The sequence below is a fragment of the Anolis carolinensis genome, chromosome 2 (genome assembly GCF_035594765.1).
Source record: "Anolis carolinensis isolate JA03-04 chromosome 2, rAnoCar3.1.pri, whole genome shotgun sequence".
NCBI lineage: Eukaryota > Metazoa > Chordata > Lepidosauria > Squamata > Dactyloidae > Anolis > Anolis carolinensis.
The window spans coordinates 191,685,557-191,704,301 of record NC_085842.1 but is presented as its reverse complement, the minus strand read 5'-3'; the positions used below and the strand labels follow the sequence as shown (position 1 = coordinate 191,704,301).

Genomic DNA, 18,745 nt, shown 5'->3' with positions numbered 1-18,745 from the left:
TTCTGGGTCTACAGCACAGTTTTGTGGTCATTTTCTGGCAGAACATCCATAGAATTGTGTTGAGGCCTAAAGGGAACACTTCTGTAGGCATCACTCTCCAGTGTGATTCTATTCAAGTCTCTGTGTATATCACTGAAACTGTTCAGTGGATGTAGTGCAGCTCATTACTAAGAAGAAACAGTATTGCCATTCATGGTTGGGACGACTTAATGTAAGATAACTAAAAGTTACAGATATTGTGATACTTAAGTGAAGTATAGTATGAATGTTAACATCCTGTTAAGAAATAAAAGCTTTAAAGCCGTGTTAAGAGAGTTAAATCTGTTTTTCAGGCTATTTAATGTGGAGGACATTTTTTTCAAGTCTGCTATATTTTTTCTTAAATGGCATCACTGGCATATTTGTTCTTATTAGCCATTTTTTTCTTTACTGGAAACTTGGTAGAGGCTGATAATATGCAGACTTGACATTGATCCACAGATCATTTCCTGTAGTACTGAGTTAAACATAGTTTATGGCATGTGCAATAATAAATTGAATTTTTTAAGATGTCACAGTTTTTTTTTTCTGGTAGCAGATTGACATCAGTATCAAGAAATTTCAGGAGAACACAGTTATATCTTGCTGACTAAGAATCAATCCGTAGAACTATTCTCTGTTATGTAGATTGTGGTATTTCAATAAGTTAGAAAAACAGTTGCCAACATAGTAGGTCAAAATACTGTTACTGCTGTCCTCATTCTTTTTCTTGAGCTGTTAAGATGTAGAATGAAATCTCAACCAATATCAGTTTCTCTGGGTTGTATTACATGATGGGGCTTTAGTCCGGTGAAGTACAGTGTGCAGTTGCTGGATTTCATAATGCATTGACAAGATTTGCTTTGAATTTCATCTGATATCTTTCAAGCCAATGTAGTAGCTTTATCCCACACACACTACAAAGGGATCACACCCCAAAATATTAATGTGAAAAATAAAACGCATGGTTGGTTTTGTATGTGAGAGAACTGTTTTTGAGTATAAAGAAATGCTACAGTTTTACTTGGATGGGGTTCTGCAGGAGATCCATCTCACAGCAGAATATACGTAACTACAAAATTAAAACAATAGTATTAACAGCGAAAACTATCAAAAGCAAGAGAGCCATTAGAGATTATTATGGTTCTTAGAGACAAAAAATGAAAATAGAAATACTTGGTAGGTGAAATGCCATGGATAAAAATACACGAAGATTCCTGCTTATAAAATCCTTTCCAAATTTAAGGGAATCTCCCATTCAAAAAGCAAGAGCTCCATGTTTGCGCAGTGGGTTAAACCCTTGTGCCAACAGGACTGATGACTTGAAGGTTGGGTTGCTGACCTGAAGGTTGATAGTTTGAATCTGACCTGGGGAGAGTACAGATAAGCTTCCTCTGTCAGCTCCATGTGGGGACATGAGAGAAGCCTCCCACAAGGATGGTAAAAACATCAAAATATCCGGACGTCCCCTGGGCAATATCCTTGCAAACAGTCAATTCCCCTCACACCAGAAGTGTCCATAGTTTTGCAACTGTGATGTGCCACTGCTCAATGGCAAACAAGTAAAATTAATGTAAACAGTCTAAACAATCCTGTCAGCTGACTAAAATTAAACCATTCAACAGGTTGAAAACAATATAACCACTTCCTCGCTCCTGGCCATTGATGTCATTGAACACAGAATCCCCCCAGACTTACCCAACAGCAGTGTCTTGCTCTCAGGATTCTGAGCATCAGCACTGTGTAATTCTGAATGCTATTTCTTGGATTCCTGACAATTGTTTTATGGGATGCTGCAGGGAAGCACGTTGGCTACCATTCAATTCTTACTACATGTATATGACACTATTGGAAGCAGTAGCTAGAATATGTGTAGCAAACCTTTTGCATCAAAACTGAATTTGACAGTACAGACCTTGGACAAAGCAATGGCCTGGAGGCTGGCCAATAAGCTGCAACTGAATCTGGGCAAGATAGACAGTGGGGATATCTTCTGGTTGAGTGGTTCACAGAACTGGGTGCTCAACAGATTAGATGTTTGGCAGCATCACTGTCTCAAACTGACTCTGACTAACTTTAAGCAATAGGCCTAATTGTCTGGACTCAGCCGTTTAGGCAACAGTAGCCTCATGAATAGATTGTCACGGTTGGCTTTATGTGGGGTTGGATCCCATGTGGACATTTTCTTAGGCTGCTAAATGACACCCTGTTTCCCCCATGATTTCCCTCTGCTGAGAACACCATGGGTTTCCTATTTTTCTCACATTAAAGCTGTTCAACAGTGGAACTCTCTGCCTTGGAGTGTAGTAGAAGCTCCTTCCTTGGAGGCTTTTCATCAGGCTGGATGGCCATCTGTCAGGGTTACTTTGATTTGTGCTTTTTCTGCATGGCAGGGGGTTGGATTAGGTGGCCTATGAGGTGTCTTCCAACTCTACAGTTCTATGATTCTACGATCCCGGAGATTAGGCAGGTAGTAACAATTAAAAGACTCATGTTAAAAATCTACTCATGGAAGCATTTCAGTATATTTTTATTAGCTTCTACAGAACCTTGATTTTACATTTTGACAATTTTAATCTTTTATTGATTATTGTGGGCAGCTTCGAAATCTCTAAATGCAAGCACATTATAAATACCATTAAATAAATTATCAAGCAAAGTCTTAGTATCAGTGTAAACAAAATAGTCGCCAACAGCCTTTATCACGTCTATATCCAGTCCATCCATAGTGTCTTTTCTCAGCCTCTTGTCGCCAGTGATATAAAAGACATATGACATACTTCAAGTCACTTTTCTCCTTGTGTGCTTTTCATCCCAAAATACCATACACACTTGCCAAAAAGTTGTGAGCAAAGACTGCTGATGAGATTGCAGCCCTGTACTGTCTTTTTTTCCAATTACCGTATATACTCGAGTATAAGCCGACCCGACTATAAATCGAGGCACCTAATTTTAACACAAAAAATGGGAAAACGTATTGTCTCGAGTATAAGTCAAGGGTGGGAAATGCAGCAGCTACTGGTAAATAGCAAAATAAAAATAGATACCAATAAAATTACATTAATTGAGGCATCAGTGGGTTAAATGTTTTTGAAAATTTACCGTATTTCAAAGAAAAACAGTAAACTCGCACTGTAAGTGGAAAAATAGGGTCAACAATAACAATATGGTATCAACAATAACTTTATAATAATAAAACTTCATTTGTATCCTGCTCTTCTTCCCCGTGGGGACTCAGGCCAGCTTCCAACATAGTCACAGGCAAATATTCAATGCCTATATAAACAATGCAGAGCTAGATATAGATCTATAATTATATATACTAATTTCACATATGCATTTCCCCCTGAAATGTTTGCAAATCCTCTCTCTGCATTTCCCTCCTATTATATCTATATAGGATTTGCAAAGACCTGCAAACATATGAGGGGAAAATTCATATATAAAATTAATGTACATAGATAGATAGATAGATAGATAGATAGATAGATAGATAGATAGATAGATAGATAGATAGAGATATATAGGTACATAGGGATTGCAAAGCCTTGCACGGGGAAATGCCTATATATCTAGGAGAAATTATCAAATATTTCGGGGGGAAATGCTTTTATCAGCTTAATGGATTTTTTTTCCTTTTTCTTGACTTGCAAGGACGTCTCTCCCCCTCCTTTCCCTTTTCAAAACATTCCCCTAGAGTGAGGGAGACTTTGGAAAAGTAAATACACTGATAAGGGAGGGTAAGACGAGAGGGAAATATATACGGTATTGCAAGCAATGGCCTCGGCTCCACTGACCCGCTTAACATTGACCTCATTATAAGCCGAGGGAGGCTTTTTCAGCACAAAAAAGGGGTGGAAAAACTCGGCTTATCTTCAAGTATATACGGTACTAGTTCCAAAAGAACCAAAAACATGAATAATAGGAGTACCAGTGTGTGATCGCACATCACATTCTACCTTTCTCCAAGGCTGTGCCTCCATGCCAAGATGTTGGTAATGTTTGGGTAAGCAAGGAAAGCATGTTCGGATATGCAAGTGCGTTTTGGCCCTGTCACTGTGTAAAAGTGTCCTTTGTACAGACAAAGTCCAGAATAAATTGAAAAAGCACCCAAGTTGAAGTTGTAAAGAGTGGTAAATGCTAAATAAACAAAATGGGCTGCACACTTGCAACCTATGTGTAACAAATTTCCTTTTGAAGTCATAAAAGCGATGGAATAGGCTAAGTGATGTTGTAACATTGGGACACAGAACACTTTCTAATGTTTCTGCATGCACAAAGTCGACAGCATATGTCTGGGTCACGACGTGTAAATATCTAAGGCTGTATGTGCTGGTTTGCATATTGTTGTCAGTCCTCCCTGCCAGCATTTCCACAAGAGCTCTTCTCTCTGTGCCTTTAGCTCTTGCAAGTTTCATTCTGATCCTGAAAGTTAGGCCAAATCTGCAGGAGTTCCTCAGGCCCAAAGTGATGTACAACTACGACCTTAGAGAATCGACACTTCTCATAGGTGATCTTGTAGACATTGAAGAGGCCCCAGGGGCTGTCTGTCACACTGATGCCCAGTTTGTGGAGGCAGATTCCTATGAAAGAATCTTCCATGTTGATTATTCTGATGGTCTGAGCCACCTGATAGATCTTCTGGGCCAGATCCCCAGAAAGCACATACCCGGGGCCTCCACAGTAGGGTGGGTAGGTGTCGTTGGGATACACCTCCCGTGGCACATACCATTTGTAGGCCTTGCTACGGATTGGCTTTGTGTTTCTGTAGATGTACCCCGTCATGTAGTCTTTCTTGGGGGGCAGGTGGGGATGTAGCAGCTGTGACACCAGGTACTCCACATTCAGAAAGATATCGCTGTCTGCTTTCATGACATACGAGGCATTGGGACAGAACTTGCTGATCCACTCCATTCCCATCAGAGTCTTCAGAGTAAGGTTGTTGTAGGTGTCTAGGAAGTCCTGCTGGACAATGTCTCTGTAGATGGAGCTCTCTTCTTCCAGCAAATTCTGCAGTGGGGATCCGAAGCGGGGATGGAGGCCGGTCAAAAAGAGCCGGAGGATGGAGACACCAGGCACAGAACTCTCATTGCCCCATGTCTTCCGGATGGCTTCCCTTTTGGCAATATCTTGCGGCTCCGTTATTACAAACAAGACCAGGAAAGGGGATATCTTCTGGCACTTACCTGGTTCATTGAGACGGAATTTATACCCGTCAGAATAGACCACCTCTAAAGGGTGGCGTGTGCTTGCTGTTGGGTGTGCTGGAGTTTGCAGGGCAAGGAATCTCTTCTTCTCCAATTCAAGTGCAGATTCCCATTCAAATTCTGGGATGCTTCGAAGCATCTGTGCCGAACCTGGACTGCTTTGGGGATTGCTGAACAATTTTAATAACAGAGGAGAGACTTCAGAAACTTCCCTTTCAGGCGTTGCAACAAGTAGGAAAAGAAACATGGAACAGAGAACCAACAGCATCAAAGTAGGGAAACCCTGCGAATGGCACATAAATGCCTTCATGTTTGTACTCCCACGCTCTTTTTGGGTCAGGTTTGGAATAGGTTTCAGCGAAAGCTAGCTTTATGTCTTTTCCTTTTTGTATATTCCTCTCTCTTCTGCTATTTGTTCCTGGAGAAAAAGTGGCAGTTTGGGATTGGATCCGGAGTAGGTTGCAACCAAACTTTACATCAGTGTCTGGTGGATTTATTCTCACTTCTCTTAGTTGTTCCTGGAAGAAAAAAGTGCAGTTTATTTTTATATAATAATAATAATAATAATAATAATAATAATAATAATAATAATAATAATAATAATAATAATAATAATAATAATGGGCCCGAGCTGTGGTGCAGGCGGGAGAGCAAGCCAGCTGCAATTAACTGCAATGAATCACTCTGACCAGGAGGTCATGAGTTCGAGGCCGCTCGGAGTCTATGTTTGTTTGTCTTTGTTCTATGTTAAAAGGCATTGAATGTTTGCCTATATGTGTAATGTGATCCGCCCTGAGTCCCCTTCGGGGTGAGAAGGGCAGAATATAAATGCTGTAAATAAATAAATAAATAAATAAATAATCATCATCATCTATTTATATCCCGCCACCATCTCCCAGAGGGACTCGAAGTGGCTCACAGAACACTCAAGGTGTGACATACAAAATACAACAAGTGCAAAACAAAACATAGAGAATAAACAGTCAAACATAACATCATAAATTCACAGTACCCCCTAGTAAAAACAATAAAATACAGCAATTGCTGTCGATAAAACAGAAGTATTCAATCTCAGAATTGTAAAGTGCAAATAAAGAATATAAAGGTCCTCATAAATATTATTAGAAGGTAAGGGCGCTCCATGCAGTCATGCCGGCCACATGACCTTGGAGGTGTCTACGGACAACGCCAGCTCTTCGGCTTAGAAATGGAGATGAGCACCAACCCCCAGAGTCAGACATGACTGGACTTAACGTCAGGGGAAACCTTTACCTTTACCTTTTAAACATGATCGAAGGCAGATTACAGGTCCCAAGGCCCACAGCAACGGCAAGATGGCGGGCACCGAGTTGAGAGGAAACAACTTCTACTGGACCACAAAATGAAGACACCAGCCAGCTTATCAGAAGTCCCGTGATACACACCGGCAACCCCCGGAGCAGCAGTCACCCTTGTAAGCGACTCAGAAAGCTGTCACTCCTTCGATCATAAAACAACAAATTTTCAGAAATGACACTTTTATAAAAAGATGCAGTTTTAGGGGGTTGATTTGTCACTCTTCCAATGTACACTGAGCATTTTAATCTAATGCCAAAAGATTATGCCCCATAACTGTGCTTGCTTTCAGCAGAGCCATGACAGCCCTCCACTTGAATTTTGTATCATGGTCTATCTTATGAAGAATATGCTTAGCTAAGTAGTAGAGGTGCTAAGAAATCATTAATACATTTTGAAAATGTTAAGATCCATAGCAAGATACTGGCAAGAGCGTCTGAATGCACAACCGTCACTTTCTTGGCTTTCCTATGGAGAAATGTAAATGCAGTCCTTTGCTGAAAATGAACATTGTGAAACTACTTGTTTCTATTTCCCGAAGGCATATGTCTAGTTACAAAGCTGTTAAGTCCCAAGTGAATTCTAATCATATATATCTCTTAAGTAAACTAAAATCTAAAAAATATATTATGGTGATATCTTTATTACCCCTATACACACACACACACACACATTTTGCTACATGAAAAAGATAAATACTCTGTATATTGTCTGCTATAATGACATAGGGAAAGAAAACCATATTGCTTCCTTGCACGATAAGGAAGGGTTTTTTGTAATCCCTTAAAGTTATTGTTGCATTGCAAGGTATTTAACCACTATTTCAATATGAAAAAACAGCTGTGGCTCAGGCTGGAAAGCAAGCCAGCTGCAGCAAATCACTCTGACCAAGAGGTCATGAGTTCGAGGCCAGCCCGTGCCTGCGTCTTGTCTCCGTCTCTGTTCTATGTTATGGCATTGAATGTTTGCATTTATATGTGCAATGTGATCCGCCCTGATTCCCCTTCGGGGTGAGAAGGGCAGAATATAAATGCTGTAAATAAATAAATAAATTTTGATTTAATTATGTCATTTGGTGAATGAGAAATATAGGCTACCCCGCTGTCAATGATGCATCCTGATATAGCTCAGCCAACTTTTCTGGCTCCAGAAACTACCCTCTCCCATTGGGTGGTATATACTTATATATACTTATCTCTGCGTATAATAACATTTAACAAATGTATTATGGTGATATCATTACACTCCCCGCCCCCATATTTTGCTGCATGACAAAGATAGATAACCTGTATGTTGTCTCCTATGCTGTTTCATACCATCTGCTGCCTATGTAATAAACATATTATGTTGATTTTGTCATCCAAATTGCCCCCTATTCCATCTTAACTTCTTTATATAGAACCATAACTTGATGTATGCAAAAGTGTAACTTTCCCCTGAAATATCTTGCTAGGATTATGGGAGCTTCTAACTGGAATATTGAGAAAAGGCATCTTACTTTGACTAACTTTTAACACAACTGAGGATATAGAATCATAGAATCGTAGAGTTGGAAGAGACCTCATGGGCCATCCAGTCCAACCCCCTGCCAAGAAGCAGGAAATGGCATTCAAAGCACCTCTGACAGATGGCATATTATCACATTGTGCTATTGGTTATTTCTAATAGAATCATACCATAGTGTCACTTGGAGGATCTAGACAATTGCTGGGGAGGTCATATTTTGTTGGGTGTGAGTGGGTGAAACTGGGATTGTATTGTAATCCATCAAAGACTCTACTTCCTTGCAACAATTCAGTAACCAATTTGGGTTTGGATGCCGCATAATGCTTCCTTTCATGAATGATTCATTAGCGGGCATAATGTGGTTATGACCAGGTTACCACTCCCACTGGGATTCCCAAGGAGATCTCTGCCAGATAAGCCTCAGAGCACTTCCTTGGCTTTTCTAGTTTGTTTAAAACCCTCTTAACCTCCCCTTCTGGTTTCTGAATTATTATTATCATTTGGTTTGCTGTTACAGTAGAGTCTCACTTATCCAACACTCGCTTATCCAACATTCTGGATTATCCAACGCATTTTTGTAGTCAATGCTTTCAATATATCATGATATTTTGGTGCTAAATTCCTAAATTCAGTAATTACTACATAGCATTACTGCGTATTGAACTACTTTTTCTGCCAAATTTGTTGTCTAACATGATGTTTTGGTGCTTAATTTGTAAAATCATAACTTAATTTGATGTTTAATAGGCTTATCCTTAATCCCTCCTTATTATCCAACATATTCGCTTATCCAACATTCTGCCGGCCCGTTTATGTTGGATAAGTGAGACTCTACTGTATATTATCACAATTTTATAGCATGACCTGATGTGCAACTGAAAGTTGCTGCTAACTGTGCGAGAAATAAGGTTGAACACTATGAAAGCCACCCACTGTATCAGCCTCCTCCCACTAGACTCAAATCAATGAAAAGCTTCATGAGAACCACCATTACTCTTAATGTTCCTCCAGTAACAGCAAGAGAATCCCTCTGGGCAGCTAAACCAAGCAATCCCAACTGGATGCCCCCCCATGAGGGCCTTCCTCCAGGGGCAAAGCAAGAATGGGCAACTTGGAAGTCCCTGAACAGACTCAGAAGCAGAGTAGGCAGATCAAAAGACAACCTGGCAAGATGCACTAGCTGCACCACCTTGTGTAACTGTGGAGCAGAACAAACAACTCTGCATATTTATGCTTACCCACAATGTCCTGCCTCATGTACAGAGGAAGAGTAGTTAAAAGCTACAGACAATGTAGTCGCTGTTGCCCGCTTTTGGTCTAAAACTATTTAGCTCCGTGGTTCTCAACTTTCCTAATGCTCTGATCCCTTGATACAGTTCCTCATGTTGTGGTCACCCCCAATAATAAAATTATTTTCGTTACTACTTCACAACTGTAATTTTGCTACTGTTATGAATTGTAATGTAAATATCTGACATGCCCACATTTCAATACTGGTGTGATTGGGTGGGGGGTTGATTTTGTCATTTGGGAGTTGTAGTTGCTGGGATTTATAGTTAACCTACAATCTGGTGGTGAAGTGTGTTAAAGTGCTGAGCTGCTGAACTTGCGGACCAAAAGGTCCCAGGTTCAAATTCCAGGAGCGGAATGAACGCCCGCTGTTAGTCCCAGCTCCTGCCAACCTAGCAGTTCGAAAACATGCAAATGTGAGTAGATCGATAGGTACCGCTCCGGCGGGAAGGTAACAGAGCTCCATGCAGTCATGAGGCCACATGACCTGGAGATGTCTATGGACAACGCCGGCTCTTCGGCTTAGAAATGGAGATGAGCACCAACCCCCAGAGTTGGTCACGACTGGACTTAACGTCAGGGGAAACCTTTACCTTTACCTTTACAATCAAAGAGCACTCTGAACCCATTCCACAATGGATCTGCACCAAACTTTGCACACTACCTACATGACAAACAACAACAAACAATACTACTTACAACCCATGTAAGCCGCCCCAAGTCCCCGTTGGGGAGATGGTGGCGGGGTATAAATAAAGTATTATTATTATTATTATTATTATTATTATTATTATTATTATTATTATTATTATTATTATTATTATGACCAACATTGAATACTGGTGACGTTGGAGGGACTGTTTTTGAAGTCTGGGTGTTGTAGTTCACCAACATCTAGAAAGCACGATGTACCAAACTGATGATGGAACTCGTAAATTTGCCACATATACCCAACATGCCAAACTTTGAATACTTGTGGGGTTTTGAGGGGACTGACCTCAGAGGTTGGGAGTTATAGTTCACCCACATCGACAGAGCAATGTGCACCCAACGGATGGCTCTGAACCAAACTTGGCACAAATACCCAATATGACCAACTTTGAATACTGGTGGAGTTTGGGGGAAGGGGTGTTTGACCCAACATGATGGTAATTGTAGTTCTCCCTGTATTGTCACAGCAGGAGGAGGGCTTTGGATGGGAGGATTCGCCATCTGTTTCCAAAAAGGAAGAGAAGGACGGGGAGAAATCTTCCTAAGGGGTTCCTAAGATCATCAGAAATATGTGTTCTCTGATGGTCTTTGGTGACCCCTCGTGACCCCCCCAGGGGTCCCAACCCCCAGGTTGAGAAAAGCTTATTTAGCTGCTTGTGAATCCTTTATTAGTTTTAAACTTATTTATTATACAATGCTTTTGGCACAAAATAAATAAATAAATAAATAAATAGCATGACTTGTCACTGTATCCTCATGCCATCATAGCATTAGTCTGGCTAGATTTTTTAAAAAAATTAGTAGAAATCATGAAGCGAGGAGTAGAATGCAGGAACTGGTAATGATGCCATTAATGTGGACAAAAACCCATTGAAAGAATACTTTCGAAATGCAAATGCAGCAAAGGTGCGATAGAGCACATGAGCAATCCGCAATCGTCACAAAACTGGCTGGAGTAGATTTCAAGCGAAATGATGCAGTATAAAGGAATGATGTGACGAGGCCCATAGCTTTGAATGGCGCAAGATCTGCCAGTTTCGTGTGAATGTTCAGCAATGTCACCTTTCCTTAAAGAAACAGCCATCTGCTACTTGTCTGCCAATTTTATCATCACTTATGCCATAAATCACAGTTACTGATTAAACCAGCCTTCCTGAATACTAATGCCTGATCTAGATGCTTTCCTAACAGACACCAGACAGGGATACAATTTAAAGAAATTATTAAAAGCTGCAAGAACGTCGTATTCAACCATAAATTTAAATCATATTTTCCATTTACAGTAGAGTCTCACTTATCCAATTTAAAGAAATTATTAAAAGCTGCAAGAACAACGTCGTATTCAACCATAAATTTAAATCATGTTTTCCATTTACAATAGAGTCTCACTTATCCAAGCTAAATGGGCCGGCAGAAGCTTGGATAAGCGAATATCTTGGATAATAAGGAGGGATTAAGGAAAAGCCTATTAAACATCAAATTAGGTTATGATTTTACAAATTAAGCACCAAAACATCATGTTATCCAACAAATTTGACAGAAAAAGTAGTGCAATACGCAGTAATGTTATGTTGTAATTACTGTATTTACAAATTTAGCACCAAAATATCATGATATATTGAAAACATTGACTACAAAAATGGCTTGGATAATCCAGAGGCTTGGATAAGTGAGACTCTACTGTATTATTAAACATCTTTCCTGATCAATACATATCTGACCACTCAACTATACAGTTGCAGTTAAATAAAATATTGGCTTGCTGTGAGTTTTCTGGGCTGTATGGTCATGTTCCAGAAGCATTCTGTCCTGATATTTCACCCACATCTATGGCAGGCATTCTCAGAGGTGTGAGATCTGTTGGAAACTAGGCAAGTGGGACATTCTGTGGAATGTCCAGGGTGGGAGAAAGAACTCTTGTCTGCTTGAGGCAAGTGTGAATGGTGCAATTGGCCACCTTGATTAGCACTGAATGGCCTTGCAGTTTCAAAGCCGGATTGCTTCCTATTTGGGGGGATCCTTTGTTGAGAGGGGTTAGCTGCCCATGATTGTTTCCTATCTCGAATTCCCCTGTTTTCTGAGTGTTGCTCTTTATTTATTGTCCTGATTTTAGAGTTTTTTAAAATACTGGTAGCCAGATTTTGTTCATTTTCATGGTCTCCTCCTTTCTGTTAAATTTCTCCACATGCTTGTGGAATTCAGTGGCTTCTCTGTGTAGTCTGACATGATGGTTGTTCGAGTGGTCCAGCATTTCTGTGTTCTCAAATAATATGCTGTGTCCAGGTTGGTTCATCAAGTGCTCTGCTGTGGCTGACTTTTCTGGTTGAGTTAGTCTGCAGTGCCTTTCATGTTCCTTGATTCGCATTTGGGCAATGCTGCATTTGGTGGTCCTTTTGTAGACTTGTCCACAGCTGCATGGTAGAGGTGAGAGGATCCCTGTTGTCCTTTGCTGAATGTAGCATTTCTAGACTTCAACCAGAGAAGATGTGGGCAAAACGTCAGGAGAGAATGCTTCTGGAACATGTCCATACCACCTGGGAAACTCACAGCAACCCAGTGATTCCAGACATGAAAGCCTTTGGCAACAAATAAAGTATTATTTATATTGCTTTATTGTTGAACGAGGCCTTGTAGAATCATAGAATCATAGAATAGTAGAATTGGAAGAGACCTCATGGGCTATCCAGTCCAACCCCCCGCCAAGAAGCAGGAAATTGCATTCAAAGCACCCCCGACAGATGGCCATCCAGCCTCTGCTTAAAAGCCTCCAAAGAAGGAGCCTCCACCACAATCTGGGGCAGAGAGTTCCAACAGCTCTCACAGTGAGGAGGTTCTTCCTAATGTTCAGGTGGAATCTCCCTTCCTGAAGTTTGAAGCCATTGTTCCACGTCCTAGTCTCCAGGGCAGCAGAAAGCAAGCTTGCTCCCTCCTCCCTATGACTTCCCCTCACATATTTATACATGGCTATTATGTCTCTTCTCAGCCTTCTCTTCTGAAGGCTAAACATACCCAGTTCTTTAAGCTGCTCTTCATAGGGGAATCTCTTTCAAATATTTCATGTCTTTGTGTGCCTTCAAGTACCCTATTGACCTATGATAGTTTCATCGAGTTTTTTCAGGAAGGAACATTCAGAGGTGATTTTGGCAGTTCCTTCTTCTGAAACATAATATGCTCAAGCACCTGACATTTGTTAGTGGTCTCACATTCCAGTACTAACCCAGACTCACTCCACATAGCTTCCAATATCAGATAGAATCTTGTGCCTTTAGGGTATTTAAGTTCAAATATTTCTCACACTTCAACAGTTCATAGATTTTCTTTATTGTGTCAGAAGCGACTTGAGAACATACTGCAAGTCACGCCTGGTGTGAGAGAATTGGCTGTCTACAGAGACGTTGCCCAGGGGATGCCCGGATGTGTAACCATCCTGCTGGGAGGCTTCCCTCATGTCCCCGCAAGCAAGGGCTGACAAACAGGAACTCATCCTGTGTCATGGATTCAAACCAGCAACCTTCAGGTCAGCAACCCAACCTTCAGGTGAGCAGTTCAGTCGGCACAAGGGTTTAACCCACTGCACCACCTAGATGAAAGCTACCAGATAATATCAAAGTGTTATTAATGAGAAAGAATGCACTTGTGAGGAGAGGCTGGAGCAATTTGATTTGCCTGATTCTACTGGGAAAGGTAAGATTCTGTGCCTTCTTCTTCCCCACCTACTGTATCACCATTTTATTTCATCATGTAACAGTCGCACAGCTTTTTTCCCAACAACAAGGGATAAAAGTGCAACTATTATGCAATGAAGTACTTTTGCAGTTTGAACTCAGTTTTCAGCAAATTAAAGAAGGAAAGGATGAAGTGGCAAAGCAGAAGTTGGGCAGGACAGAAGGAGAAAAATGTAAACCACGATCTATATATATAAAAGGGTAATGAAATTTCGGCCTAGGACAAAACAACAAAACTACACACCCCAAAAACACTAAACTTGGCAGCACAACCCCTCATCCATGCCTCTACGTTCATACAACAAAAAGAAAAGAAAAATAAAGTCCTAATTAGAGGGAGGGGAATATTTGCTTTTATCCAATCTCTGCCAGTTAGAAGGCTAAGCTCTGCCCACTTGGTCTCCTTGAAACCCACTCAGCCCAGGGGACAGGCAGAGTTAGGCCTCACTTAGGCCTCTTCCCCGCTGCCTATAAAATACAGATTATCGGATTTTAACTGGATTATATGGCAGTGTAGACTCAAGGCCCTTCCACACAGCTATATAACCCATTTATAATGGACTTAATGTAACATAAAACCTTTACCCTTGACCTTAACTACCACCAATTCCTCAATACTTTATTTCCCATACCACCAGACTTCGCCACAGCAATGCGTGGCCGGGCACAGCTAGTATTTTATAGAAAGAAGGATATTGTATTTTGTTAAATAAAGATTAAAATTAAATAAAAAGGGGGAGATAATCAGTATCCTCCATGCATGCTAGCAGTCATAACCTCTTTCCACTAAACTGGAGGATTTCTTATGGGTCCATAGTTGCTGGTTGGCCATCTCCTTCCAAATCCTTAAACCAGTGGTTCTCAAACTGTGGGTTCCCAGGTGTTTTTACCTAAAACTCCCAGAAATCCCAGCCAGTTTGCCAGCTGTTAGGATTTCTGGGAATTGAAGGCCAAAACAATTGGGGACTGACAGGATGAGAACAATGTTAAGGTAAAGGGTTTCCCCTGACATTAAGTCTAGTCGTGTCCGACTCTGGGGGTTGGTGCTCGTCTTCATTTCTAAGCTGAAGAGCCGGCGTTGTCTGTAGACGCCTCCAAGGTCATGTGGTCGGCATGACTGCATGGAGCGCCATTACCTTCCCACTGGAGTGGTGCCTATTGATCTACTCACATTTGCATGTTTTTGAACTGCTAGGTTGGCAGAAGCTGGGGCTAACAGCGGGAGCTCACTACACTCTCTGGATCCAAACCGCCAACCTTTTGGTCAGCAAGTTCAGCAGCTCAGCGGTTTAATCTGCTGCACCACCGAGGGCTCCAAATGTTAAACAATGTTTTTAAAAGAAAGGAGTTATGCTTTTTGTGTGTTGCTTGTGGCAGAACTACAAGTGTAATGTCCTCTCATGAGAAGAATTTGTTATTATTGAATTATATCACAAGATAAAGGTTAAAAGCACATATCTCTACGTACTAGAAAGGGTAGCTGATATGTTACTACTCAAGAATGGTAACAACAAATGTGCACCAACATAATTATCTATTTTCCTAACTGTTCTATCATTCTCCCTTGTGTTTGCTTAAGCTGTGGTTTAACATGATTACATTTAAAACCTGATAGCCCTGCAGTCGTCACTCTCCCCAAGATAAGCAAGATTTCTTACGGTGGAATGTGTGACCTAAGCAGCCATAAGATCCGGGAAAGATAACCCAGAATCCTGGAACATAAAAATCTAGGAAAGAAATGCATTGAATGAATGGAAGAATCTCTTCCTACCATGTAGTTAGTTCTGTTTCTCAGTCTCTGTATGTCCCACTAAGACTGCCCATCTCATGCTATGTTTCATGAATTAGGTAGAGTTTGAAGAACACCATATATTCCATGATTAGCCAAACCGGTGATTTGACTGCAGGAAAACAGAATTCACAATCTGCTTTTCCCTCCATTTTCTCTTCCCACTGTTAACTGTGGGACTCCTGGAATTATCTGAACCTCTGTTGAATCTTCCAGCTAAACCTTAGCTGCTTTTTTTTCATGTCAGAAGTAACTTGAGAAACAGCAAGTCCCTTCTGGTGGGAGAGCATTGGCCGTCTGTAAGGACATTGCCCAGAGGACGGCCAGATGTTTTTGATGTTTTTTATCATCCTTATGGGAAGCTTCCCTCATGTCCCCACATGGAGCTGGAGCTGATAGACCTTAGATGCTTAAAGAAACTTAAGTTTAAGCTGCTCCAGGAGAGATATGACTCATGCAGTGGAAAGCATTTTTAACATTAGAAACCCTGGGCAGGATAGTAAGATAAAGGTAAAGGTTTCCCCTGACGTTAAGTCCGGTCTTGACCGACTCTGGGGGTTGGTGCTCATCTCCATTTCTAAGCCGAAGAGCCGGCGTTGTCCATAGACATCTCCAAGGTCATGTGGCCGGTATGACTGCATGGAGCATCGTTACCTTCCCGCCGGAGCGGTACCTATTGATCTACTCACATTGGCATGTTTTCGAACTGCTAGGTTGGCAGGAGCTGGGGCTAACATCAGGCGCTCATTCCGCTCCCGGGATTTGAACCTGGGACCTTTTGGTCTGCAAGTTCAGCAGCTCAGCGCTTTAACGCACTGTGCCACCAGGGGCAAGATACTAACAGACAAAGCAAAGCAGCAGTGATCATGGGCACTTGGATGTCTTATAGTCTACTCCTGAATCAGACTTGTTCTTTAGCTGAACATTGAGTTCAGTATAAATCACGTTAAGTAGAATTTCTTGGAGAACAGGACAAGTCCCAGCAGATTGGAGGAAGGCAAATGTGGTCCTTATCTTCAAGAAGGGGGGGAAAAGGACAATCCAAACAATTACCATCCGATCAGCCTCACACATCAATACCAAGCAATATTCTGGAGAAGATCATTAAAGAAGTGGTCTGCAAACACTTTAAAACGGATGCGGTCATCGCTAATAACCAACATGGATTTATCAAAAACAAGTCATGCCAGACTAATGTGATCTCTTTTTTTGATAGAGTTACAAGCAGGGAACGCTGTGGATGTAGCGTACCTGGATTTCAGTAAGGCCTTTGACAAGGTCCCTCGTGACCTTCTAGCAAACAAACTAGTCAAATGTGAGCTAGACAAAACTACGGTTAGGTGGATCTCTAATTGGCTAAGTGAACATGCCCAAAGGGTGCTCACCAATGTGTCTTCTTCATCCTGGAAAGAAGTGACAAGTGGAGTGCTATAAGCAGGGTTCCATCCTGGGCCCGGTTCTGTTCAACATCTTTATTAATGACTTAGATGAAGAGTTAGAAGGCACAATCATCAAGTTTGCAGACGACACCAAATTGGGAGGGATAGCTAATACTCCAGAAGACTGGAGAAGAATTAAAAGTTATCTTGACAGACTAGAGAGATGGGCCAAAACTATCAAAATGAAGTTCAACAGGGATGAATGCAAGATACTCCACTTAGGCAGAAAAAATGAACAATATAGAATGGGGGATGATGCCTAGCTTGACACCAGTATGTGTGAAAAAGATCTTTGAATCCTTGTGGACAAGTTAAACATGAGCCAACAATGTGACGCAGAACTAAAAAAGCCAATGGGATTTTGGCCTGCATAAATAGGTGTCTAGTGTCTAGATCCAGGGAAGTCATGCTCCCTCTCTATTTTGCCTTGGTCAGACCACACCTGGAATACTGTGTCCAATTTTGGGCGCCACGATTTAAGGGAAATGTTGACAAACTAGAAGGTGTCCAGAGGAGGGTGACTAAAATGATCAAGGGTCTGGAGAACAAGCCCTATGAGGAGCGGCTTAAAGAGCTGGGCATGTTTAGCCTGCAGAAGAGAAGGCTGAGAGGAGACATGATGAGGGCCATGTATAAATATGTGAGGAGAAGTCATAGGGAGGAGGGAACAAGCTTGTTTTCTGCTGCCCTGGAGACTAAGATGTTGAACAACGGCTTCAAATTGCACCTGAACATTAGGAAGAACTTCCTCACTGTTAGAGCTGTTCAGCAGTGGAACTCTCTGCCCAGGAGTGTGGTGTAGGCGCCTTCTTGGGAGGCTTTTAAGCAGAGGCTGAACGGCTATCTGTCGGGTGTGCTTTGAATGCGATTGTCCTGCTTTTTGGAAGGGGCTTGGACTGGATGGTCCACGAGGTCTCTTCTAACTCTAGGATTCTATGATTCTATGACCTTTATTCAAAAGTGCAAAACAGGGGGGGAAATATCTGGATTTTCGTGGTATATTCTGAATTTGGTCAACAGTATATGATTTAGTAGCTTTTACTTTCGACAGTTGAGTAACATTTTTTTCTCTTCCGAAAAGGAATTACTTTGTGTATCAGGGATGGATTATAATGACAAAGCTGTTCAGTGGAGCAGTTCCTGGAAGAAGAAGAAATTATCCCTGAGGCTAGTGAGTAAGCCAATAAAACCCATACCTCTTACACATATGTTTGCTCAAGTCAGAGAATGTCATCTGAGCGGGAAAGTCAGGGAGTATGCTGTGACAGAAGTGTGAATGAATGAAAGCATGACTGTTTAATAAGTTATGTAGAGACTGACTTGGTGACCTCTTGTTATTTTAATATGTTTGCTCAAGTCAGGGAATGATATCTGAGCGGGAAAGCAAGGGAGTATACTGTGACAGAAGGTATGGATGAATGAAAGTGTGAATGTGTAATAATTTATGTAGAAACTGACTTGGTGACCTCGTAGCATTTTAATTTGTAAGGCAAGGGTGAGAAACTCTGGGTTTTCCCACAATCCTCTTCCAAGTTGGCCATACTGGATGGAGTCATTTGGGAGCAGAATATGGATTTGTCTGCAGTAACACATGCCTTGCTTTCATCTTGTTTGGATAACAGGTTCTACATGGGGCTTCCTTTGAAAAGTGCTCAGAAACTTTGTTTTGCTTCTTTTCTACACAACCCTCTCGCTACAGATTTCATTGCATCCCATAATGTACCT

At 41.3% G+C, this 18,745-nt stretch overlaps 1 protein-coding gene across 1 annotated transcript; it reads right to left on the bottom strand.

The window, feature by feature from the left end:
- Window positions 1-2,532: 2,532 nt before the first annotated feature.
- On the bottom strand, window positions 2,533-7,310 carry LOC100556689 (beta-1,3-galactosyltransferase 1). The gene is made up of 2 exons (XM_008103814.3): window positions 6,504-7,310; window positions 2,533-5,743 (listed from the first exon to the last, which is right to left on the bottom strand). Exon 2 carries the CDS (start codon window positions 5,533-5,535, stop codon window positions 4,417-4,419), a length of 1,119 nt encoding a protein of 372 aa, XP_008102021.2. The 5' UTR covers window positions 5,536-5,743; window positions 6,504-7,310; the 3' UTR covers window positions 2,533-4,416.
- Between the last annotated feature and the right edge of the window lie 11,435 nt (window positions 7,311-18,745).

Coding starts and splice junctions, on each gene's coding strand:
- LOC100556689 (XM_008103814.3), bottom strand. CDS start 5,535: ATGAAGGCATTTATGTGCCATTCGCAGGGTTTCCCTACTTTGATGCTG.